A 25124-nucleotide genomic window follows, 5' to 3' on the forward strand; every position below is an offset into this window, starting at 1 on the left:
GGGTGGAGGCCCACGGTAGCAGCTTTGGTCACGTTCCATATATTTAATTGGACTCTCTTTTTGAATAGTGGTTTTAATGTGCTCCTGTTGAGCTTCCACCATTTAATTTTGAAGGCCAGTTACTATGTTGATATTTGAGATTCAGAATGTGTCTACAGTAAATCTACTGATATATAATTATTCATAAATGGATGACTGAGCCAAGAAGTTTATAGCATGTGTGTCCCACAAACATATACGTTAATATTGTACATCAGCAATCAGCTATAATCATAATATAAAGTGGAAACACACTGTCCCTGCGATATAGTACAGCCGTGACTTGATAATCTGACACTAAATGTAAAACCTTCTTTTATGTCAGATAGCAAGGCTGTCGGATTGTCAAGATGGAGGTCGAGATACAAGGAGGGCTTGATGCTGGAAGGGTCGTTTGTTGTTAATATTTATTGTTTATAGTTATTATAATAACTAGTAGGGCTGGTCCCAATAGCACTGTCTGGGCTCTGGATATTTGGGCCCAATTAATGATGGATATTCAGCATGGTCTGGGGGACACTTCCACCCCGGGGCAGCACTCTGACGGGGCGGAAGTGACCGGAACGTACAGGCAACACTTGGCTGCTGATGCCAGTTTAGGATAGTGGTCACAGTTCTGTTTCCACCATTGGTGGAGGTGGGGGAGTAGCAGATACACTCCACCGTTACCATCCGTGTTTTCTCCCGTGAACACTGAGCACGCTCGCTGCGTGTGACATCACTGTGTCCTGTTCTGTGCATGCGGGACACTTTTGGGTCGTATGAAGTTCACACAGCAGATCACATACAAGTCGCATTTAATTGGAAACGTGAACGAACTCACAACAAAATCTGAATTGAGCATCAAGTCCTGCAGTGTGAACGTAGCCAATCTGTGGGATTGTTCAGTCAGATAATACGCCGTTATCCTTAATGTGACATAAAATGTCATGTCGGAGTCAGAATCCAAGGCTGTCGGTATGTTAAGGCTGTTTTTCATGGGTTCCGTTCGTTTTTCCTAAAAACCTGTCGGATAGCAAGGTTTTGGATTGTTAAGGGTCGGATTATCGAGTCACGACTGTACTATTTTTTTTCTTTTTACAGTGTTTTTCTGTATTGAAGTGATTAAAATCATAGTTTCTACTAATGTTTGTCATTATTTTCCATTTTTATTCACTACTTTTGTTTATTTTTTTTTAAGTTCTGGTTTCTTTCTCTCTTTTTTGCAGTGGTTGCAGATTTTATTTCTAATTCCTGCAACATAAGATGTTTTGCAAAAGTTCGTTAGTTCTCTGCATGTCAATCTGTGGAGTCCTCTGCAATTTAAACTATTTGTCTGTTAAAAACGGTGGAGTTAAAGGTACATTTCTTCAAAATGGTTCCGACTGAATGAGTCTAGAAGATGTCCACTGTGCATCTGTTTCACGGAGGATAAAAGTTCTACCTGCAGTGGATTTTACAGCGTTTTTTTTTCCCCTGGGTGGTGACTACAATAAAAACTGTAATATTTTTCAGGTCCTGGGGGTAAAGCACTTTGATGAAGTGTGAGTGAGCTTTTGCACATTTTTTCTCTGCTGCCATAGTATCAGCGAAAAACAATGATTATCCTCTCAGGGCGGAATCAGAAACATATGCCTATCACAGTGCGCAATCTGTGGCAGTAAAGCTTTTTGTGGCCGTCGAACGCATGTAAATTACATTAAGTCATCAAGAGAAGAATGGCGATACGCTGCAAGGGCATAAGCACTTGGGACTCGCGTCAGATCAAGGACTTTGAAAATTAGTAGTGAGGTATGTGGGCTCCTTACCTCTTCCAAGCGTATTCCCCTGTGCCTGCTGAATTCCCCTCCTTCCCTCCCAGTCTGTCTCAAATCAGGTTTGGAGTTTCTCAGCTGCTTGACATTTGCCTTTTCAACTTTAAAGTTAAAAAGAGTTTTTTAAGCTGTAAAGGTTTTATCACAAAGGGGTTGTAGTGACCTAACATTAAGTATAAAAAAAAAAAAAAGTGATAATAAAAAGCTGACTTCATCTGAATGAGCTGTGATTCTAACAGCTCCGTATTGTGCTGGCGTGTGGTTTTCCTCCTTTAAAGCACCTTCTGATTGCATTCTTATGTGAGGCGCAGGCACAAGATCATGTTTAGAGAGGATGGAGGATGGATTTGGCTCATGTTTGTTTACAACAAATGGCCAGTTCGAGGCGTGTTATCACATTATAAAACCAAGCTTCCAACAGTTCCACCAAACGGGACTCCTGGAGTTTGGAATAAAAACATCAACTGGTTTGGTTTTTGCCATCTCTCATTTTCCCTTCTCGTGTCTCGTTTGTTTTCCTCTCAGGGATGCTGGTGGTGATCGTGCTGCTCCTCATAGCCATCATAGTGGTCGCTGTGTGGCCGGTGTAGCCGATGAAGACGTCGCCGGTCGGACGGCTGCAGTCGGATACAAACTACCAGCTGAAAACATCCACAGCACACATGTACAGATTTTCATTTGGACACAGTCTCCCATCATCATTCTTGCTCTCCACATCGAGACTAACTGGTGAAAGTGAATGTGAAGTGAAGAGCAGTAACTTATTTAGCAGTAATTTGGGATAAAGGTATTTTTTTTTTTATGTTTCCTAAATATTGCTAGTGTGTAAATCGTCCTCTTTAATCGCTGTTGAACTGTCAAATCAAACAAATCAAGCAACTGGTAAAGTATTCAGAGGTTTGTAAGGTTATTTTTAGCCTGGACTTTGGGGGAATCGTGACCCAACAGTAGGACCTCCCGCAGGCAGCAGCTTTCCTTTCATGAGTCCGTCTGCGGTCGGCCTGAGGTTTACGCTGGGTGCAGCGATTCCACTGGCTTTGCAATATTCACACTCACTTATATTTACCCATGCATTACTGTAGCAGCCGTAATGTTATCATTTTGTTTGGATTTTACGATGTTTAGAGAGCAGCTCGTAGCCAAAACAAACAGCTCGGCTGTGTTACTAACGCGGCTCTTTTCCTTCCTTGTAAATCAATTCAGCTTGTAATTTCTAATAAATGACATTTCCAGTTAATAGTCCCTGGACTCCTGTCTGTCTGCGTTCATGCCCGTCGCGCCCGTCTCTGGAGGACCGGAGTGTTTTGTAACCTGATCTTTTTTTTGCTGGAGTGGACCTTTGACAAAGTCTCGACCGACTTGTACCACTTTCATACTTTCCATCGTGAAACCTGGATCGTGCTGTTTTTTCTACTGTACTTGAATGAACCAGTAAACGGAGAGAAGCCGACCGCATGCCGGGGCATTAGCTTACTAGCCAAACAAATAAAAAGGGAAATCATTCGAGGCGACACACGGAGGCGAAAGAGTTTTTTTTTTCAATGTAACAAGAGTTTATTTCAACTGAAAATCTGAATTTAGTTCTACCAGGTTGGTGTGTTCAGTAGTTATTATTTCCTTCTTTAATGGCAACGATCTAAACAACCACAAACAAGTAAAAAAAAAAAAAAAAAGTTGAAAAAGACAATAAAATCCACAATGTCTTGTGTCATTAAATATATTCATATATAATAACCATAATATATTAGTAGGCATTGTAAAACAACATTGCAAAAAAAGTGTCTGCAATGGTGACAACAACATTTACAATTCATAGTATGAACACAAAGCAATGCTTTGACGTGTGTGTGTGTGTGTGTGTGTAGCGTTTCATCGGGAAGCTTGTCAAACCATTGCTCAGGAGACGGTTGTAGAAAATTTACAGCATGAGGCTACAGAGAGGTGTGATTACAGAGTACGTCGTGTCGAATAAGAAAAGCTGAACATGAAGTCGTAGGTTTAACGGTGAAACATGTAAATGCACCGAACGTGTCAGCGGGTCGTTGTTGGAGGAGCCGCCGGCATGTAGCATCATGTCGGCCTGAAAACAATCAGCTGATTGATTGCACAGTGAAAAAAAAACAATTCCATCAAACCCTAAATGTAAATATGGAGATCAGCAGATCAGGTGTCTGTTCTAACTTGTCATCATTGGGAAAGCTTTGTAGTTTGTTTAAAAAGGAGAAAAAAAGGAAAACTGAGATAGAGGAATCAAATTTTAGGGTCCGTTAACTTAAAATCTTGCCTTTAAATCATCTTAAACCCCCTTTTACATTCACTTGAGCCACGGGGACTGTTAGAAAACGGGATTTTTTTGAGACAACAAGTCTCCCAAACATGTTGCTCATGATGTTGTGGTTTGAAATCACAAACCTGAGCTGTGTGTTGTTTTTTTTCTTTAACCAGGCATTCCTCGGAGAACTGCATACACACAAACGAACAAAAGTGGTTTGAATCGAGCAGCGACAAGTGATTGCGATTCAGCCCCGTTTCTCCCTCTGCCGGTGCTGAAGTGAAGAGAATTAAAATGGCAGGTCAATGGGGAGCCTGCAGCTCCTGACTGGTCGCAGCACAGTGTCCTCCTGGTGAATGTACAGTCGTGCATTGTGTTTGCAAAAGGAGCGCGCGGACTGCAAAGGTATTTATCTGCAATGCGCCGGTACCGTAGGAGGTATTCTGGATGAATACAAGCCGGTGAGAGGGTTTAAGTCATGGCGTTTTCATTTTTCTGCACTGTAAGGATTCGTTTCTGCGCCACGAGGTAAGACGACCACCTTCTCGTGATATTGCTTTCCACAACCTGCACTAGTTAAGGTGTAATCATCAGCTCGCTTAAGACAGATTTGGTAGCCGGCAGCCATTCGTACACTTTTTTTTTTTCCCTCCTCGGTCTCATTCGAACCCATTTTGAAGGATCCATTTGAACACAAAGTCGTCCATGAGCTGGTGTGAAGAGATGCACCATATAAACATTTGTATCGTTGCATTTCTTTGTCAGTACCTTCTGAGAACATGCAGCTCCTGCAGCCGCGGGCGGGTGCACTACTTTCACCCGCGCCATTCTAACGTTGCATTCACGTTGCACAATAATCTACGTTGGGAAGCAAGCGGTAGAGCACGTGGAGTATCGTCACTGCAATGCTGATGCGATTCATTTGAAATGTTATTTTGCAGCCACTTAAGCGCCCGTCTCATTAGCTCTACTCATGAATTTTATAATAACCAATGTGTGTGGCCTCCTGCCCTCAACTCACTTGTTAAAACTTCTACTGAATTTGTGAAATAAAGAGTAAAAAAAAATAAATCACAGTTACTGAAAGTGAAATCAGTGATTTTAAATGCATTCTTTTCTTCGCCTCCCCCTCCCCCGCAAAAAAAAACAACTTTAAAATTAGTACCAAAAGCAGCACCGTTTAGTCTACTGAACATTACAATCTCAATGAGAAGCATTCACATGCAGGTCTGAGGGGAAATTAATCACAAATGCTGTTTTTTTTTCCTCAATACTGTATTCTGTCCCTGATCCTCTTCTTCTGTCACTTGCATATTCTAAATCTGTAAAAGTCCTGACAGATGAAAATCTAGGAAAAACTGATTTTTTATTTTTTTTGCAGATATACCTGAATTTCAACACGGGAAAGGATTTCTGTGGCTTAAGCAACAACACTTTTTTTTTTTTATGGCACAAATCTCAATGAAGGAAATGTTATACTGCCTCGATCAGATAAGTGAAGACTTTTGATGAAACAAGCTCGCTTCTTAGCTAAGAATACAGTTTTTAAAAACCATGCAGAGGCAAAAAAAATAAAAATAAAAAATTGCAGCGGTAGTTAAGTGGCTTTCTGTCTTTTTTTCTTTTGCACCAGCAAGAAAAAAAAAAAAAAAGTCCATAAAATTAGAACATAAAATATAATGATTTCATACTGGGATAAAGAAAACAAAACACAAAATAATGTTATATACTGGTAATAGGTGCAAATTCGGCAAATCCACAAGAGAGACGAATCTCAAAGTAAAATAAACCATAAAACCAAATCTGCAAGGTGAGCTCCTTCAACAAAAGTTCACTAGAAAACAAAAAAAAAATCATCCTAAATAATTCTCTTCATGCTTCTACACAAAAAAGCAGCGACATAAACAGTCTCTTCTCTGTCCGTGGTCCTCTGTGTGTCTCTTTTTTTTTTTTCCTCCTCCAATCACCCGCTCAGCTTTTTTCTCTTGAATCCCTCTCCTCCTCCTCCTCCTCCAGCATCCTTTCCACCTTTTTTTTTTTCTTCTTCCCCATGCCATCTATGGCTTCTTGCACTTGCCTTTCTTCTCGCGCTGCTGGAACTTCCTGAGCCTGCGCGCCCACGTGTCCCTCCACTGGATAACCAGGCTGCCTTTGTCGGCCACCACTCCGCTCTGGCCGGGGGAGTCCTCGTCGTTCCCCAGCAGCAGGTACTTCTTCCCGGGTTTGATCTTGGGACACTTGCAGGCCACGTCTTTGGCTCGGACCCACAGGAACTGGTCCCCGCGACGGATGCGGCTCTCGCCCTGCTTGTAGACGGAGATGATGTTGACGGTGAACTTCCACCACTCGCCGGCTTTGTCCGCCTTCAGGATGTGCACCTGGACGGCTGCAGAGTGAAGCGACAGAGATCAGTTTGTTTCGCTGCATCCAACAAAACATGCAATCCAGCATCCTAGTGTCAAATTAGCACAAAACCACAGACTGTATAAAAGATGGACGTAGCTACCGTGACATCACCCGTTGGTTTCTGCACTGAGAAAATGAAGCCAGGGTTTTGCTACTTCCTGGTTGACATCTTGGATTTCAAAAATCGTCAGAGGGGGGCGGAGCCATAGGAGCAGTGATTGGTCAGACGGATTGAGAGGCGGGCCCTCTCTGCCCGCCCACATTTACCGCCTTCTGCTCGCTTCGTCTCTATGGTCACTGCTGACTGTCAATCAAGCCAGCCACGCCCCTTGCCCCGCAAAATGTTGACGATTTTTAAAAATTCAGTATTGATTTATTTTCAGATTGGCCACCTGATCTCTGGATTTGACCATGAAAACTAATAAACACATCCTGAGCTGTAGGAATGCAGTATTTGGTGATCTGTGATCACTTCTTTTCCAATTCAAGTCTATGGGAGCCAGGGCTTTATGGAGCCAGCAGCGAGTGGACGTAGTGATATTGCAGGTTTTTGACACTTCCGGGTTGGCTTCATTTTTCAGGACCGGTTGCTACGTCCATCTTTTATACAGTCTATGGGCTTAACAAAGCAGACTAGTGAATGCTGTTAGTTCCACTGATGAAATGGAGCCACATAGAGCGCAAGAAGTCAGATGATCACTAAACTAAGGAGGATATATCTTCTGGGAACCATGAATATCTGCAGAGGATTTTATGGCAGTTGTTGAGATATTTCAGTCAGAAACTTACATCCCTGCAGCCAAGCAGCTAGCATCCCCAAAAACCTCCAAGCAGTTTGCCCACCATATTCCTGCCACGTGATGCTTCTTTGCTTTGCTTTGACCTTTTTCAGCTCAACAATCTGTCCAAATCCTCCTCGACTGTTGGCCTCCCTACTCCACTGACTGTTTCTGTCATGGCACCATGTCCCTGGATAGTTATTGAGGTAATTAAATCAAAGACCTCTCTCCTGCATGAAGATATGCAGCTATTTTTATTGTTATAATGAAAGCCTTATTTTTGGCTTCAGTTTGCTGCATCAGCTTTTCACTGAAGAGTAGCCGCCGCATTCAAAGATCTGTGTCACGCTGGAAGGAAAGGCTCTGTGTTTTTTCTTCTCTCCCTTCCTTCCAAGCTTTTTCTTGGACATTATGCAAACATCAGCACACTCTGTCCTCAGCAGCCACTAGCGGAGATTTGGCAGCTCAAAGCACATCGGGCACAGTGTGGAGAGACTCTTGCTGGGAGTACTTGACCCATGCTGAGGGATTTTTTGCGTCCAAAAGCCTTCTGAGAAGACTGGAAGATCTGACCTCTGTGTCCCCAAAAGCCTCTTGGATTTAAGGGGTTCTTTTGTTGGTTGCACCAGAGGCGAGCTTTCAGGCTTTGCAGGATGCAGATTTATTCATCTCTTGTATTTCTGCGCTGGCGTTAGTCTTGCAAAGTTTGCTACGTAATCAGTTTTGCCGTTGATAAAGCTATTAAATCGTTTCAAACAAATACGTGCGATGTATTAAATCGTGGGCACCAACGTATTCTAAATCCCAATAAACGACACCAGATGAAACCTTACTTCCCTGTTTTTATACTCTGTGGAACAGGCCGGTCTACGGTCCGGCTATCGTCCACAGCTCCACATGCATTATGTCCATTACTACTGACACAGCAGTGTGATTTGTAATGTGATTAGGAGGCCGGTTACGGCTATTAGAGACGCTAGCTGGAAAGACACTCAGTGATATCACATGATGAATGAGCTGATACGGTCCTCGGAGAGCGAGAGGGAGAAAGAAAGAGTAAAGAAAAAAGTAGAAAAGAGGAGGCGGCAGCGGCGGCGGCCTCTCGTGGATCCGATCCCAGCATTTATCAATATGTATTATACTGACCAGATCTCTATTAAGTTCCATTACAGTTGGTCTGTACTTAGAGGAGGCTGCTTTTTAAAATGAACCACCTTGTGGCGAGGTCACTGCTTTCACCTTCAGCGCGGAGCTAATGGAAGTGAACATCTTGGCTGTATTAAGAGTATATCCTGTATTCAGAGCAGGTTTTGGATCGTAGACGTCGGGTCACTGCTTTGGGATTGGTGCTTTATAAACGGCAAAGATCTAAAAGTGCCTCTAAAATGTAATTGTTTTCAGCTACTGCGAGGCGTAGTGTCCTCCTGACTTTGAAAACATATCCGTTATTGGGGATAATTTCGTTTCCAGGACTTTTTTGTATTAAAGGACGAGTCTGACGTTTTGGGGGATACACAGACTGAGTTTCACGAGGACACAGGAGCCAAAGTAAAGTAAATCTGCTTTGATTGTTTCGTTTTCCATAAATCAAAGTGCAAAAACAGCAATTTGTAGATTTATAGACTAGTTGCCGGGCAGCGTCCAGGTGGTTAGCCACTAAACACAACTAATAGAAACGTTGGAAGTCACTGAAGCTGTCCAAGAAATATTTCAGAAAACCATAAACTTGTAGTTTTTGTACTGAATAAACAAGATACAACGTGGTGATTAGAGGAGACAGGGAGGTTTGACATGTCTTCTTTCCCGCCATCTTTTATTTCTAATTCTGTATCCTAATCGTTGAACAGCTGGGTTAGGTAGGACACCGGCTCCTAAATGGCGCTCAGCTGATCCGTGATGACCCGACAGCGACCCTCGCAGCACCTTGCCAGCTGCCGCCTGAGCTCTTCGCTCTGTTTGTGTTTGGACAACAATCGCTGTGCACTGTGGATACGGGGAGGCCCGGAGCAGTTCTGCTGAGATCAGACGTTTCCGCCCCTCCCCTGCACCCTGCCTTCCCCTCCTGCGATTCTTTATGCACGTCTGCGTATCGACCGCAGGAGCTTGTAGCATCGTTTCCCGGCGCAGCGTGGAACCCAGCTCCCCGCTGATCCTTTCAAAGCGGCCCAAAAGCTACGGCTCTCTGTGGAGCTCCTGTAGATTTTACATGGCTTCTCGAGCGGCTTCACTCGGGTAAATAGTGCTCGGGGATCTTGTTCTGCTCTGTTAGGAGTCTTGCTGCTGTAAACTATGAAGGATCACGTGCTGTACATTCCCAACACAAGGCGAAGGGATGAGAGAGCGGATAAAGGGAAATGTTAGAATCCACTTCTCAAACAAAAATCTTAAACAGTCTGCAACGAAAACTGCAGAAGTTTTTAAATATGAACACATCAAATCTGCATCTGTCTGTGTGTGAACCTAATCAGCTGCAAATGACAAAACCATGAGAGGAAACCTTCCCAACTGTATTATTATTAAGCTTCTAAACCCCAAGCAGCTTCTGGGAGGATTTTTTTTAGTGACATTTTCACTTTTTTTTTTTTCATGCATCTCTATGAAAACAGCACAAACATGGCTAGAAGTAGAAAAAAATACAACCTGGAATCCCCACGTACAGGTGTTATCGATAACAATATAAAATAAAATGGTGCCTCTACCTGCTATAGATATTTTACTCCTTTCATGTTTGATTTATTCCCATATAAACCTGTAGTTCAGGCAACAAGTCAGAGATTTGTTACATTTCTATGTGCGGCAGCAGGATCGCACAGAATCTTTGGGTTTTTTAATTCAGGATTTAGTTAGCTTTAGTTAGCTTACATGCTATGTTTTTGCAAATTTTCAAACGAGACATGTAGTAATAAAGTCCAAATATCCAAATTTTAAGGTTCAATTTTGTCAATTTTCTGACAGACAGCGCAACCGGAAGACCGTTTAAAAGCTAAAAATTCATTCTGTTATTACTTTTCCTGCCTCTAATAAATGACTGCTGATTACTCAGATGATATGAATTCCAAACCTGGATTTTCAGAGGGTTAAATTACACTTTACATCCCCAACGTTAATACTGTCTCATATTTCAAGAGCTTCTTCCATTCAGTCTCCCTAATGCTACATAACAATATCCTGCATCCACACAGATAAACATAAGAGGAGATTTGTCTTCTGCTTGGTTTTATCTCAGCCATCAGTACCAGCAGATCCCCTACGCTTCACACATATGCAGAATCACTTTGGAGGCTCTTGGGACGTGTTCGTAGATGAGGGTACTCTGCATTGTGTTGAGTGATTGTTTCTCCAGCAGGATATCCTGATACATCTTTACACCCTCAAATGAAAGCTATCCTGCTGATTTCATATCCTAATGATCCTATTGGTTCTTGATTTTAGACGCATCCGCTTCCACTATCTGCCTTCCGAGCAAACCCCCTAAAGCCGACGCATTCGGACATATTTCATCGTGCAGGCTTTTCTCACGACACCAAGGTAGGCACCGGTGGAAGAGGAGGTGTCCATAAGCCGACCCCCTAACTCCCCCTAAATCCCCGCAGAACAAAGGCCCTCCGGGGCCTGTCCGTCAAGCCGCCCAAGTATGCCGCAGGATGCCGCCGCCCGGTTGACCAGTTCAGCGGCCTGACTTCAATCAGGGGAGGGGACAGAGGGACGGGAAGAGGGGAGAGGTCATACGTCTTATCCACACCTCGAATGGCGTGGCAGACGGATGGTCACAGGAATGCGGCAGGAAAGCGCATCGGGTCGTGGGTGGGGGGTAGAAGTGGGCCGTCTTAATGAGGATCTCTGGGAGAGCCTGCCCACTGTCCGTCACACTGCCTTCATCCGCTCAGGTCCTAAATGCCGGCTCAGATAGAACTCTTCCCACACACACACCTCTCTGCCTGACTCCTCTCTCGAGCTGCCCCTCTGTTTGCCTCTAACTCTTCTGTTTGATCCTTTGTCTCTATTCTCAGAAGAGTAAGACATCATGTAAACTATAGCAGATGTATAGGACGGGAGTGCAGGAGTAAACATATGCATGTCGCAAAAAAATAAGAATTGGCAGACTTGTATGTTGTTTTTTTTTTTAACGGAATACTTGATCACTGGAAGGAAATGTTCCCAAAAAGTTTCAGTGCAGCGTTATGTGTCCCTGCAGAATGACAAAGCAGTTTATTATCCACAGCCAAGTCAATAAAAAAAAAAAAAAAAAACGTGGAGGGCTTTTTCTTCCATCAGGCCACATGTTTTTAAGCTTTTCCAAAGAAACAAATCTGAGTCATTCGATGGGCTGTCTGTTGACTCACCGTAATCTTTCTTGCAGTACTTCTTCATGTTGATTTTCAGTTTGCCTTTTGAAGCCTTGCAGTAAGAGTCACAGTCTGCAGGAAAAAAATAAGGAGAAAACAGTCAATGGATTACGTAGGCTGTTGTGTTTTGTGAATTAAAAGTGTCAGAATCGGCCCAAGAATCATTATTACAGAAAAAACAACAGCCTCTAATAAAGTGACTTCAGGAAAAACACAACTATCCAAAGTCGTAGCACGTCTGGTGGATTTTAATTCATTTTTATGCAAATTAAAATTTCCCAGAATTTGTTGTTGATATTTCCCGCAAAGAAATCACAAAAACACAAATGAATAATTTAGCATTCAGCTCAGAAATGTTGCCATTTATTTCTCAAGCAATTTGTTGCAATTATTCATTAATAATAAATGAATGTTACAATGTTTACAATGATTAACATGATTTTTGATACATTTTAAAAACAATTATTTTTTTGAACGCTTAAAGAGATTAACATTTTATTGATTTAATTATTTAAATGCAACATTACAAATAAAATACATCCATATTGAGATTAAATTAAAGTGTATAAAACATGTTTTTCTCTATTTTTTTTGTTTTTAACTGCAGAGTTTTAGCACAATTTCATGTCTGTTTGTTATTTCTTTCAATGTTATATCTAATTTATTTTTATTTTTTTCATTGCAATGTAGTTTTTGGGAAGGAAGAAAGCGAAAAACCCAGATTTAGCAGAACCTAAAGATTTGGGTGCGTCTTGCTATTTCTTTAAAATGTATTTTTTTTCATTATGATGTAGTTTTTGGGATAGAAAATGAAAGCAGCAAAAGAAGACGAAAGAAATAAAACCCCCAGCAAAAATAGACATCTGCCCTTAGGGACTGCTGCTTGTCCCTTACAACTATAACTCTTCTGGCTGACACATCTGTCTGCTGTGATTGTGCTGCCTGATGCTGCCTGATGCTGCCGTGCCACCGCTGGAATCACTTCGGCGGTTTGCGTGTCTTTGGTTGTGGTGGAAGCACTTTGCCATCCGACCACCTCGCCATGTGCGCGCTGCTCTCATGAAAGCAGCTGCTGGTACCAGAGGTGGTTTTCGGATAAAGACAAATCACCGTCGACCCACTCGCTCGCCGTCAGACTGTGGGAATGAGCCCGGCCTGTGCAGACCACCCTACAACCCGCCTTAAACCCCCCACCCTCCATCCAAATCTCACCTCGCTTGTCACCTCAGCCCCCCGACCTCCTGAAAAAAAAAATAACCCCGGGATCACTTCAATGCCCCACTGAGGACCATGTCAAGCTTTTGCATTTATTGCACTCTCCCCCCTCCAACCCTCCCTCCCTACTTGGAAAGAGCGCTCAGAGTTGGCAGCTATTTGAGGGAGTAGAAGGTGGGAGGAGGGTGAAGGGGGTCAATGCCACACAAAAGGAGGTCAGGAAGGGAAAATTAGCCATCCATGAAGCGTCAGGCTGAGGAGCCTTTTTTTTTTTTTAAAGGGGGGGGTGCTTCAACTCTGAACAAATAAATACCTCACGCAGGCAGAGGGGTCACCCCAATCGCCCTCAAACTAGATGTATCTTGGAGGTAGAAGAAGAAACATTTGATTTCTTATTAATCCAACATGTGGATAACAACCTCAAAAGAGAGCATAGCTGGTAGACAAAAAAAATATTGTAGAGTTGGCAGGGAAAGGGAACAATTGTGTCTATGCTGGTTAAGAATAAAGAAATGCTGAGTCTTGTACCGTACGAATACTATGTGGACTGAAGCCACATGTCTGCATTAACGTTACACAAATGTTTAAAATATGGGATTAAACCTTAGTGACTCTACTTATTCAAAGAAGCATCTCTGCTACACCACAATATCTCCATTTGCTGATCACTTGTTGGGGGTGAAAACACATGCAAAGCAGAGTTTAACCTTGCACCGTGACCAAATGGATCCATAAAGATATGCCATTAACGCTAGATTACCATAAACTGAAGAAAGCAGCAGTTCATCTCCACCCTCCACTCGGCAGGCCCCAGCAATCCACAAACTGCAGTGATTGCTTCATGCCCTGCTGTCATCCACTTCCAGCCAAAATAACGTGATGTTAGGCCGTATCAAGGGAAAAGAAGAAAAACTTGTTTTGCTCTTCTTTTTTTTTTTTTGGCCCCCTTTCGCGGACTGCCAAAAAAAATTGGAGCACTTATTTGGTTTACGATTCAGTTCGGCGACTTGTAATGAGTGTAGTAAAAGAAAAGAGGGTGACAAAGAGATGGATGGACAGCAAGTTGTAGTGTCAGAGAGTGATGGGGGGGAGTGGAAGGAGGATCGGAGCTTTCAGGCGGCCTGAATATGAACAAACATCATTGATGTCACCAGATCTTTGCTCCATGCCTCCACTCTCCTTTATACTCCGTTTGAATGAGGTTGCCCGGGGAACACCACGACGAGAAAAAATGCACCCAAAAAAAAAAAAAAAAAGAGGGGGGCAAAGGAGGCGGGAGGGTGAATACTGGTGGAGAGCGAAGGGGTGGAGAGGTGGACAAAAAAAAAAAAAGACAAGAGTGAAATTTAACAGGAGGGGGTGGGATGAAGAAGAGGAGGTCCAGGATTTTAAGTAAAACCCCCAAATCAGCAAAAAAAAAAAAAGCTGGTTAGGACGGGTGGTAGGAAATAGAGAGTAGCAAAAAAATAGGCAAAGTAAATGAAACAGAGGAGTCTATATGAGCTGCACCTGATTACCATGTAAATGATGGAAGGGGAGGGGGGGCGACCGTGGAAAGGAAGCTTTGTTTTCTCATAACCCCCCCGTGATGCCATCGTGATACTTCCCTTTGATAGCCTTTCGTTCCCCATTAGTGTACCCCTGAGACACAGCTCCGGGCCCCGCTGAGAGCACCCCGAGATGCCCATTTAGGGCCAGGCAGTCCCCTACCGTGAGGACAAATGTTCCCTTTGTGCGTGCGTTACAAGCAGGAGAAGTGGAAGCAGTCCTGTAATACTGAGCTAAAATGTGCTTTGGGTGTTCTGAGTAGATGTAGTTACTCCAGCGCTTTGTTTCGGGCCTTTCACAGCGCTGAGGAGTGTGTAACTGAGAGGTGGACCTTTGCCCCTTCTATCAAAGTACTGTACGAGCCCTTGAAGCTAATCGTTTTCCTTAAAGCTGCTTCAGGAGGGAGTACGGTGCCGCACAGTCCCACGTGTTGGAGCCAGTGCTTTACAGTGGTGGAGGAAGGAGCGACGCCAACACCTGAGTTGGGATCAGGAAAGTCAGTCAGCTAGTGCTCCATAACGAAGAACAACATTGAGCGATAGGAGACACTTAGCAGAAGTCTGCCGTCCATAAAATCTCCTCAAATTAAGAGTAAAATCAACACAACAAGCCAGAAAATGCAACCTGCTGCATTCTATGAACATATCAACCCTGATCCCAGAACAAGGACCATCAGTGTGGAATGGGTTCAGTGGGCCTGATGCAAACTTGCATTAAATAGTCCAAGAAAATGCTGCATACAAATTGTATTGGACATTTATTGGTTGGTCTAATACCGTCTGCATCTGTGGGGACGTTGGTAATGCTACCATAATCTAAAGAAACCAGAAATATTAATCCTAAAAGCTCAGGAATCAAGCAGAGAACTGAAGAGCAACTTCACTGTTAGGTGTTGCAAAGGTGTATGTTCACACATGTTTTAGGACAAATTTAAGTCTCTGTATTCAAAGGGAATAATGTGACTTTAAGCACTGGAGTGGAACAATTTTCTGTAAGCACAAGATGATCTGTCAAACTGCAACGGATGATAAATGGGAAACAAGGGATAAATACAGCACTTCCCTCAGTGTTGCTCCTGGAGATAACGGTACACTGACACAACAGATCAAAGCAGCAGATTTAATGGAAAGTTAGGCATCAGATTAAGGCTAAACAAATGCAACACACACTAGAACTAGTATGCAAACTGTTCAACATTTGGGCCAAGAAATTTGCACACACTGCAGTGTTTAGAGGGACTGACAGAGTTCAGGTGTGTTAAGGGTGTCATGCAGGACAAATATGACACTGCTAACAAGCCAGGGATTAAACTGTGCCCTGGCTATTAAAAAAAGAAACCAAAAAACCCCCCGGATGATAGGAAAGAAGCATCATGACTACAAAAAAAAAAAAGAAGACTGAAGAAAAGACACTCCGCGCCACAAAAAACAAACCAAACACAATACAACACACAAAACAAAACACAACAGTACACAAAGCACTACAAAAAGCACACCAAGCCTCTCAACATGGACCTGAAAGTCAAACTGAAAGGAACGAAGAAGCCACTCAAGAAGCACCAAAATCCCAAAATAAAAAATTTAGAAGCCAGGAAAACATTTCCTCTGCTGACAAATGCATCACAAGTTTCTGTAATCCTGCTATAATGGCACCATTACATCCTGAACCCTTTGCTAAGGAGAGGAAGGTTTATGTGTTTACCATTCAACAAGGTGACTCAAGGTTCTCTAGGCATTAAGGGTGATGCTAGGTTTCCCACCTACTAAAATAAAAAACACAAGATCGTGAAGGTAGTGAAATGGGGAAACTGGATGGTTGGTTAAAAGGCAGTAGAGGGATTTCTCCTATCGACCGCCCACTGAGTCTATCAGGAGTAAAGAATAGTTGGAAAAAAAGTCCCACAACACAACTCAGGTAGAGTCACTATTTTGAACAGTGTTTTGGAAAAGAAAGAAACAACAACTTAATTCACATTTTCAGACACTCAAACATTTCCCAAGGAGGACAGCTGATGGTGCTGCCTCCAGATCCACACTCCCCACGCGAGAAGAGCTGCAGACCTTTATATAGTCTATCTGCCAGGCTGATTGCAACAGCCTGCAGCTGAGCTTTACTCCGCAGGTGCAGCAGATCGAGCTGATGAGCATTTGAGCTGTGACCTGGCTTTGGTGGAATAAAACCTCCCACAGCCTTTCATATCAATCCATAACAGACGACATAAAGAAACTGAAAATATAACCTGCAGTCCACCGTAGCAAAGGATTGAAGAGTTTCACATTTAAATCTCATGAAAACAGTCCCTTCATGCCTTTAAATGACTCAGATGTAGCTCTACACTGTTAGCTCTACACCAGCTCACCCATGACTCTGCTCATACACGAAAATCACTCTATGCTGCACAATGATAAGTTGTAAAATTGGAGTAATTTAGCTGGTTCATTGAACCGGTAACCGATTCTCAAGAATGATACAGACAGTGTGCCAGATGACAGGACTGACTGCTACAAACCCTAAAAGTATGAATCCATGTTTATGAGACTTTCTTGGGTATACGTCGGGTTTAACCCTTTATAGGCAAGTAACCATATATGGTCACTTCCGTAGGTTTTAAAAATGGCAGAGGGCAGAATCACGTGACTTCATCCAGCCAATCAGTGAAGTCACTACGGCCTCTGACCAATCACGAGTGAGCCAGAGTGATATTTTGACATAAGTGTCATAAATTGCTTAAGTCTGACTGATGATTTCTTTATATGTGTATGTTTTGCAATCATTTATCCACATATCATTTAGATTTTAATTTAAAAAAAAATTTCCGGTGGGTGAGGAAACATATATGGTAACTGCTTTGACTTTAATTTCTGGCCTAAATCTGAAACTTTTTTAAAAAGTCAAAAAAGAAAAAAAGTCCCCTTATATCCACTAATAACACCCCAGGGTTGAAATTTTAAATTTCCAAGTATTTCAATGGCTGAGCAAGGCAGAAATGCTCAGCTATGGCGCTTATTTGGCTCATTAACGTCTCCCTGAATATTAAAAAAAAACATATGTCAAAAAACTTGATTTTTATGGGGACAGTCCAGTGTAACTCAAAAATACAGTGGGGAAAAACGATTCAGTCAGAACACTGAGGCCACATTTACAGCTGGAGCTTGCTGACTGCATATAGAGTTCGCTGCAATGTGCCCAACTTTTAGCCAACTTGCAGTCGCCTCCCCAATCACAGTTGATTTGAAAACTATGCAAAGCTTCAAAACACCCACCACCAAACTAAATAGACACATTCCCGATGTTTCTATACGCGGGGTCCTCAGTGTGAACACAGCAACAGAGGCAGGGCAGCATCGGAGCTACCAGAGCAGTGAGACAAGGAGGTATGAATGATGGCCCGGGAGGAGGGCTTTGTTCCCTCAACCAGACTGATTGAGAAACAAATTGCGGCAAATAAAGCATGTAATTAGATTATAGAGCCCAGTGTGCTGCCCCGCACTGTTCTCCGCCGCTCTGCTCACATCAGAGCTGTGAGTTTGGATCCAGTCCAGCAAAGACAGAAAGGACAGAAAAGAAAGGAGCCCCTCCCACTCGCTTTCTCATTGTGTAGTCAGAGAGAGAGGCTGCTAGAATCCTCGACCTGATTTGAGATTTTACTTTTGAGCTGCTTCACCCTCCGTTACTGTAACCGATGAGTCTCCGATGAGTCAGCAGAGACTCCTGTTGGTTGTCACCCAAAGTTTAACCACAGAGAGGGGAAGTAGCTCTGCCAAAGGAGAGAGAAGGGGGATTGATGCAAAAAAGCGAATTGCATGAAAAACTTTAATGACAATTTGATACCGTGCTCTTCCAGTTTTGGCCGTGGCTCTTTTGCAAAATATGTCTTCTACCATTATTTACTCTCTCGTACAATTAAGTGGTGTAACAAGATCCCACGTTGGCGTGACTGTGAGTCGACGAACAGGGCGTGTGAAGCGAGACTCACGTCCAAAAAATTTGAGGAGGGGTCCGCCACAGTTTTCTGATCACTTCCAGCCTCAGACAAAACGCACACACACATACATACATACATTATATAAGACTGAACCCTTATGAGCATCATCATCATCATCATCACTCCAGTGCTCCTTCTCCTCATCATCATTAGCTGCATTCACATCTTGTGTATCCTGACGGGCCCAGGCGGCCATCGCAGGTCATCAGCAGTTAATCTCCTCCACATTTTGGTTGCCGTGCAGACGTCTCTGTCATGACCCGTGGGAGTGGCGACTCACACCATCCATGACCTACCAGCACAATGTGTGTTTTGTCTGGGCCACACCATCGGAGGTATTCTCCATGCATTCCAGCCCTCCGTGTGGTCGCAAGGGGGAGAGCCCTGCTGCAAGAGACAAATTAATATCCACTCCATCTTCCCCCCTCATACCCTCCATTCACCACCCTCCTCCTCTCCTCTCACCACCACCACCCCCCTCCGACCGGCTCCACTCCCCTCCTTCAAGTGAGGCGCAACGAGACACCTGCCTCACAGCTGTCAGCTCCTACACATGGGCTGTTTTTTTTTTCTTCTTCTTCACATATATTTCTAAATTCACTTTTGGTTTCTTAATGGATCCCCCAATTCTGCTTTCATCTTCCCCTACATTTCTTATTTCACTTTTTCTTCATTTTGATCTTTCTTTTGGTGGTTTTTTTAGATTTCTTTGGTTTGTTTTTCTCGTCATTTTTGTTTCTTATTTGCTCTACGTTCCATTTTCTCAAGCTATTTCCTTTTCTTTCTTCTCTTTTTTTTTCTATATATATTATAAATGTGCCCTCAATAAATGCTGTAATTAAAATCTATTATTGGCTGCTTTTTTCAATCATTTACTGCTATATAATTTCCTTTAGTTTCATATAAAGCACTTCCTTTTATCTAAACTGCTACTGCAAACAATAAAAGCCATAAAGATTATGACTATTTGATACTATTTTTTCTAAAAAAAAGAAAAAAGAAAGTTTTAAACTCCACACACACACTCACATCTGTTTGCAATCACGCTAGGTGATATCATAGCTGGTGGAATACCAGGCCAAGGCAGAGGTGCGCTTGTTGCACGACCTTCTTAAGAGGCTCCTCTGGGCCTGGAGCCCGGGTGGGCCGACGGGACCTCAGTTACTCATGATTCTGACATGACCAACGCAGGATGTCCATCAAGGTGCTGCACCTTCACCGTCTGCTTGATTTCAGCCTCTGGGGCTGAACAGTCCCATGTCCATTATACGCAGGAGAGGGAATTCCCAGAACTCTCAGTCATGATTAGATTACCTGTAGCGTCATCGTCCGAATCATTACAGGTTGTGTTTACATTAGTTCGATGACACGCTTTAGTCAGTTCTAGCCTGAAACCAGGTGGTTGTTACAGGCAAACATAGATGTGGGAACAAAACTACAAAAACAAAAATCTCTTTTTCTTGCGTTTTATTCTAATTACCGTCGCATTCGTTCAAGTTGATAAAATAACACGTATCTAGACGCTTCCCTCGCTTATCTAGTCATGCCTCGTTGATGTGTAGAAAATTTCCTACGCCCGAAAAGTAGACAGATTCCTGACAGGGAGGCCCAGAGAAACTCCAGATATTCCAGCTCCGCACCACCCACGGTGCTATGTGAAGACAAAGCGTGAAACAGAGGGAGACGAAGGAGGTGGAAGAGAGCGAAATGGGACTGAAAGAGAAAAGGAAAAGCGGGGTGGAGGAAGGGTTTCGGAGACCGGCGATACCCTTGGCCCGCGCTGTCAATCGAAGCCGTGCAGGGGAAACGTTTGGGACCTCGGAGGGCCCAACAACAGCTGCAGGAGCCTCTTACGCACACTCACACATGTATATACGTTGGGCCTCTCGCAACTTTATGGGGGGAGACAGAAAAAAACAGACGGTTCGGGCCAGATGACTCAAGTTTTTTCCCGTCATGTGTTTGAAACATGGAACTTGTGACTTGTGGGTTCCGTACGGATGTGTGATGTGTGCGTTCAGTAAGCAACGAATGTGAGTGTTTAGTTTTTTGTGCCTACAGATTAGAAAATGATGAAGAAATGTCACAACCTGGAATAAGAAAACTCCTACATCCATATAATTCAACCAACAATATCTACCTCAAGAAGAAATCCAATTAAGCTCACAGCCCACTCCAGCTCAAGCTCCATTACATTTACCATTAATCAACCCATTCTGCAGTTGTACTGTTTGCATCTCTTGCATCTGATATACCAAAAGCTAATCCTGCAGCCTTGATCCCTTCTTAAAAATAGGATCCACAAAAACTCAAACAGGAATCATCTCGTGAATGAATGAAAACTGTACTATTGAATGCTTCGCTAAATCACAAGATCCACGTCCCTCCTTCTCTCACTTCACTGCATCAGAGAGCAGAAACTGGGAATGAGGGAGAGATGAAATATCATCAAATCAAACAAACTAGCAGGCCCCAGCGCCGCACACCAGACCAACACCCCACTGTGCCGCAGTTAGACTGATTAATTGTGAAAGTGTGAGAGATTAAAGGAGGCACATCCCAGGGTTGCCGCTAATAGATTTAATATTCATGAACCCTTAATAAGGAGGGGGAAGGCAAGTGGGATCCAATTTATCCTGCAGTCTATTTTTTTTTTTTTCTTTACACTTGTGGAAAAATATTGGGATGAGGTGTGAAACTGAACTGGAGAAAAATCCCACGTCCGTTTATTCTCACTTCTCCCCTCGAGGGCAAATCCTATACGGGTGTGCAGCAGCAGCGGCAGCAGCAGCAGCAGCATATAGATAAACATACAAGAAAAAGATCAGATGTTGTTTGACTCTCTGATGCACTCACCTGATGGCTCCTCTGTGCTGCTGGATGGGGTTGTGGGAGGCGCAACTGGAATCTCTTCTCCCGGAGAAAAACGTGACACAAAGAAAGTTATGTTAATATGTGTGTCTATGCAGTGAACGTGTGTGAATGTGCATATTTAATAAGGAAGAATGAAGGTAAAACAACTCAAAGGAAGTAAAATATGACAATCATAAGCTTCTTTTCAACAGACAAGCCTTTAGTGTTATTGTGCAGCTGTGGAAAGCTTCAAATTTACTAACTCGTTTGTAAGCATCAAGAGCCAAAAAAATGTCTATTTTAAGCTTTTTTTCTAAGTTAAAAAGCTAATATTTTCCCCACTTTTGTTCATGCATTACTACATTCTTATCTTTATTCAATCTAATCTTAATTTATACATCCTCAGGCCTCTGCTTCAGACGCTGTCATCACCTACATATTTCATGCATAACCATATCTGACCACTAACAGACCTGAGAACGCCAGAGGAATGATAAATGTGACGGTATCGAGAGTGAGACCAGACTTTTCTATGTGTTGGACCGAACCAAGCTTAAGTATCTGAACTCACCTTGGACAAGGTCACATGACTGAAGCTCAACTACAGCAACATGTTTCTGTACAAACATGAAACAAGCAGCGTTGAGTTAATGTGTCTGTGTCCTAATTTTGTTTTCTACTGTCAGCCTTTCATCAACTGGATCCTCCTGTCTGATGAACAATAATCCAGGACTCCTTAGTATTTAGGTTCACATTAAAGGTTTTTAATCTACTGATCTTTCCTCATTGAGTCGTCATTTCTGCCTCCCTTGTCTCCTGCAGCAGCAGCGATAAACCCAAACAAAGCAGTCTGGATGACTTGATTCTCTCGGCCCTCCTTCATACTCAGCTGTATTCACAAGCGGGTAGGAAGTTGACACTCAGAGAAACCATGCATGGAGAACAGCCGTCTTATCTCCAAAGGGGGGCAGGATGGCAACAGAAGATACAAAACACGCTTTTTTTTGTTATTGTGGGCAGGAGGGAGAGAGAAGGGCCTCATCAAAAAAAAAAAGTCTGCACAGAGCAACAGAGGGAGAAGACGAGGACAAAAGGTAAAACCGCAGATCAAAGATGCATGCAGAGAAAGAAGGTGAGGGAAGAGGTGTGCAGTACAGTGGCGGCTTCAGCTGTGCAGCGGTGTCGTGTATGAGGGGAAGAAAGAAAGAAAGAATCAAGTCTTTTGATCAAGCAGAATCAGATTTCCTCTGCTGTTACCGAGGAAACCCGCCTCCTACTTTCCAAATTCATGCCTCGTAAATCAGTATCTGTGGAATGATGTGCACACCTGTTGTTGACTGGTGCTGACTAAATAATGACAAGAAAACAATCGCTGGCAAAAAAAACAAAAAGCCTAATGCCGTTGTTGGTCAGCGATCTTTCGTCAGTGTTCAGCTGCCATGTGGGCCAATTAAAACAAGCCCGGTTCTCATAATTGACTTGTGGAGATTTATGGCTGACAACAATGGAAAGAATACAGAAACTCAAAGTTGTTATGGAGCTCTATTAAAATGAGACTTGGCAACTATTGCTCGTGTAATGGAGGGATGCAATCATCAGAGAGGGGCTTTACTTTTATGTAACAGGGAGCAGGGCGTGTTCGACACCTCGGCTCTGACTGAACGTTTCCAGAAATCCTGCTTTACCTGATATGATGGGTGAATTTATTTTGACCTCAGTCACACATATTGGAGCTTAATTGTCTTACAATAAGAGAACCAATTAATAGAAATAGATCTTCTTATCCTTTGACTACTCTGCAAACTATCTTTAGACTTTAGATACTGAGACAGATTTCGTAATTCAACACAAATCTTCCTTCACTTTCATCCTAAAAACACGTCGGGCCTCGGAGACGCTGCTGTTAACAGCTCCGGGGTCTTTGCTCAGATTTATGGAGCTCAACGAGCCGGGAAGGCTGCGCTGGCCTAACCTTGAGCTTCACTTTAATGGTGTGTTTATTTAAGCTCGCAGATTTACTGGTCAGAAAAACCGACAGCGGGACACCAAGCACTTGTCTGAGGAAAAGGATGAGCCTGCTTCTTCCAGTGTGGTGGGTGTGTCGCGTATATGTTTGTATATATTGCAGTTTTTCTGATGTGCCCTCTCCAAGGTGTGTGTGATCGACCTGAGGCCATGCTGCCCTACAGCGAGGCAGACAGGGTAAAAGGCTGGTTCCACGTACTTATGCAGGGGGCAATGGGCGAGCGGCTCTGCTGGTAGCCTTTAGCACAGCGGTTGCACGTGATACCAGTCACGCCGTCTTTACAGGGACATTGTCCTGTGGTTTGGTTACAGGTTTTGCCAGCAGCACCCACGGGATGGCAATCGCATGCTGTGAGGAAACAGAGGAAGAAAGAGAGGCACAAGTGAGTGGTCACACGCACGCACACATGTGGAGGCGATACAAACAAATCTACAGAGAGTGCAGGTGGGTACACAGCAGCGGTGTGGCGACGACAATAAGAGCGGTGAGAGACAGGTGGAGGCGTGCACGGACAGACAGAACTTACTCGGGTCCAACACTCGTTTTTGCGGTCGCATCACGACCGAAAGAGCAACACGTCCTCCAAGCCTACAAGCACTTCTTGACAATTTGCCGCCGTTTATTGGAGACACGGCACAAAAAGCTGCCACATTGTATTACCGGCATCATCCTGTGTGTGCCTCTTCGTGGCAACCCGACTGTTTGGCGTTTAAAACGGGGCTCGCTGGGACTGCATGTGTGAGGTAAAGACAGAAACGGCTTGTGCATGCTCACCAAATGATAAAATAATGGAGGATAATCCTAATTGCCTGTTTCTGATTAATGTCAAGCTTTGAACGTGAGCCCAAAACGTCTGTCACACTTCCTCCCAAACTGGGGGGTCTATCAAACACACATGCTCCAGGAATGTAATCATTTTCCAATCGCTCACCCAAGTCCAAACCTTTCATTTATTTCACGGCCAACAAACTCCGTCAGGTTTCCAAATCTGCGCTGACTAACAGTTGTCCGAGGCTTGTTTGTTTTCATCTATTTTCGGACGTAAATAGTAGTGACTCGTGCAAGGAGACGAAGCTTGAAGGCTTCCAAACAGTCCAAACTGTAAATCCTGACGGTGTAATCCAGTCCAGATCTCTCATCACTTTCCCCCCCCCTTTTTTTTTTTTCACTTAAAACACCTACAAAGCCAAAAACAGTGTGTGTCACTGAGCTCTCATCACCATATTTCTCACCCTGTAAGTGCTTTATTTTCTGTTTATTTCCTGGGAAAACCAGTGATGCGGCTCTGCTCATTCGCTGCCCCTCCTTCCAGATCTTTTTCTTTTTCCTCTGCTTTTTGTCACTTGTCACTCTGAAAGCCTTCAAAGCCTTCAGCTGAATTAATGTACTTTGAGGTTTGTGGGGGTATTTAGCAGCTTGGCCTTTTTTTTTTTGGTTTGTTTTTAACCGCACAGACTGTTGAGGCCACATGTTCAAATCCCAGCTTGAACACAATCATTCCTTCCCTTTGTATTGAAATTAGTCTCTATTATAAATAAGCTTGTGCGTGCAATCAAAATCACACATTTCTAGTGTGTGTCGGCTGAAGGGGTTGAACTGCGTCATGCTGTGTGATTGTTATGCATCTGCGCAACTTTAATCATTCTCTAGGAAAGCGTCAGAATGCAATCTTACTTTACTTTGACCTATATGGTTGTTATTCAATCAGGCTGCATAATAGAGTTACAGAGAGGCCTCGGGGAGAAGACCGCTGTAAAGCAGTCATGTAATATCTGCTCTCCTTATGATTGACCTCTGACTCTCGGAAACAACATAGTTGTTGTTTCGTGAGATATTCTGACAAGTGAGGCAGCTACAAGACG

General features: G+C 43.3%; 2 protein-coding genes across 3 annotated transcripts in view; one reads left to right on the plus strand and one right to left on the minus strand.

The window, feature by feature from the left end:
* stx8 (syntaxin 8) overlaps nt 1-3074 on the plus strand; it is a 43499-nt gene extending 40425 nt beyond the window's left edge. Inside the window, exon 8 of the mRNA XM_008278485.1 lies at nt 2358-3074. Coding sequence (XP_008276707.1) covers nt 2358-2422 — 65 coding nt within the window. The 3' untranslated portion in view covers nt 2423-3074. The remainder of the gene's footprint in view (nt 1-2357) is intronic.
* Nucleotides 3075-3361: 287 nt separating this feature from the next.
* ntn1a (netrin 1a) overlaps nt 3362-25124 on the minus strand; it is a 58981-nt gene continuing 37218 nt past the window's right edge. For both annotated transcript variants that reach the window (XM_008278486.1, XM_008278487.1), the window contains exons 4-7: nt 23461-23610; nt 21240-21293; nt 11633-11707; nt 3362-6490 (exon numbers count right to left, since the gene is read on the minus strand). In XM_008278486.1, coding sequence (XP_008276708.1) covers nt 6162-6490; nt 11633-11707; nt 21240-21293; nt 23461-23610 — 608 coding nt within the window. In that variant the 3' untranslated portion in view covers nt 3362-6161. The remainder of the gene's footprint in view (nt 6491-11632; nt 11708-21239; nt 21294-23460; nt 23611-25124) is intronic.

This window comes from Stegastes partitus, unplaced genomic scaffold, assembly GCF_000690725.1.
Source record: "Stegastes partitus isolate 25-593 unplaced genomic scaffold, Stegastes_partitus-1.0.2 Scaffold124, whole genome shotgun sequence".
Lineage (NCBI taxonomy): Eukaryota > Metazoa > Chordata > Actinopteri > Pomacentridae > Stegastes > Stegastes partitus.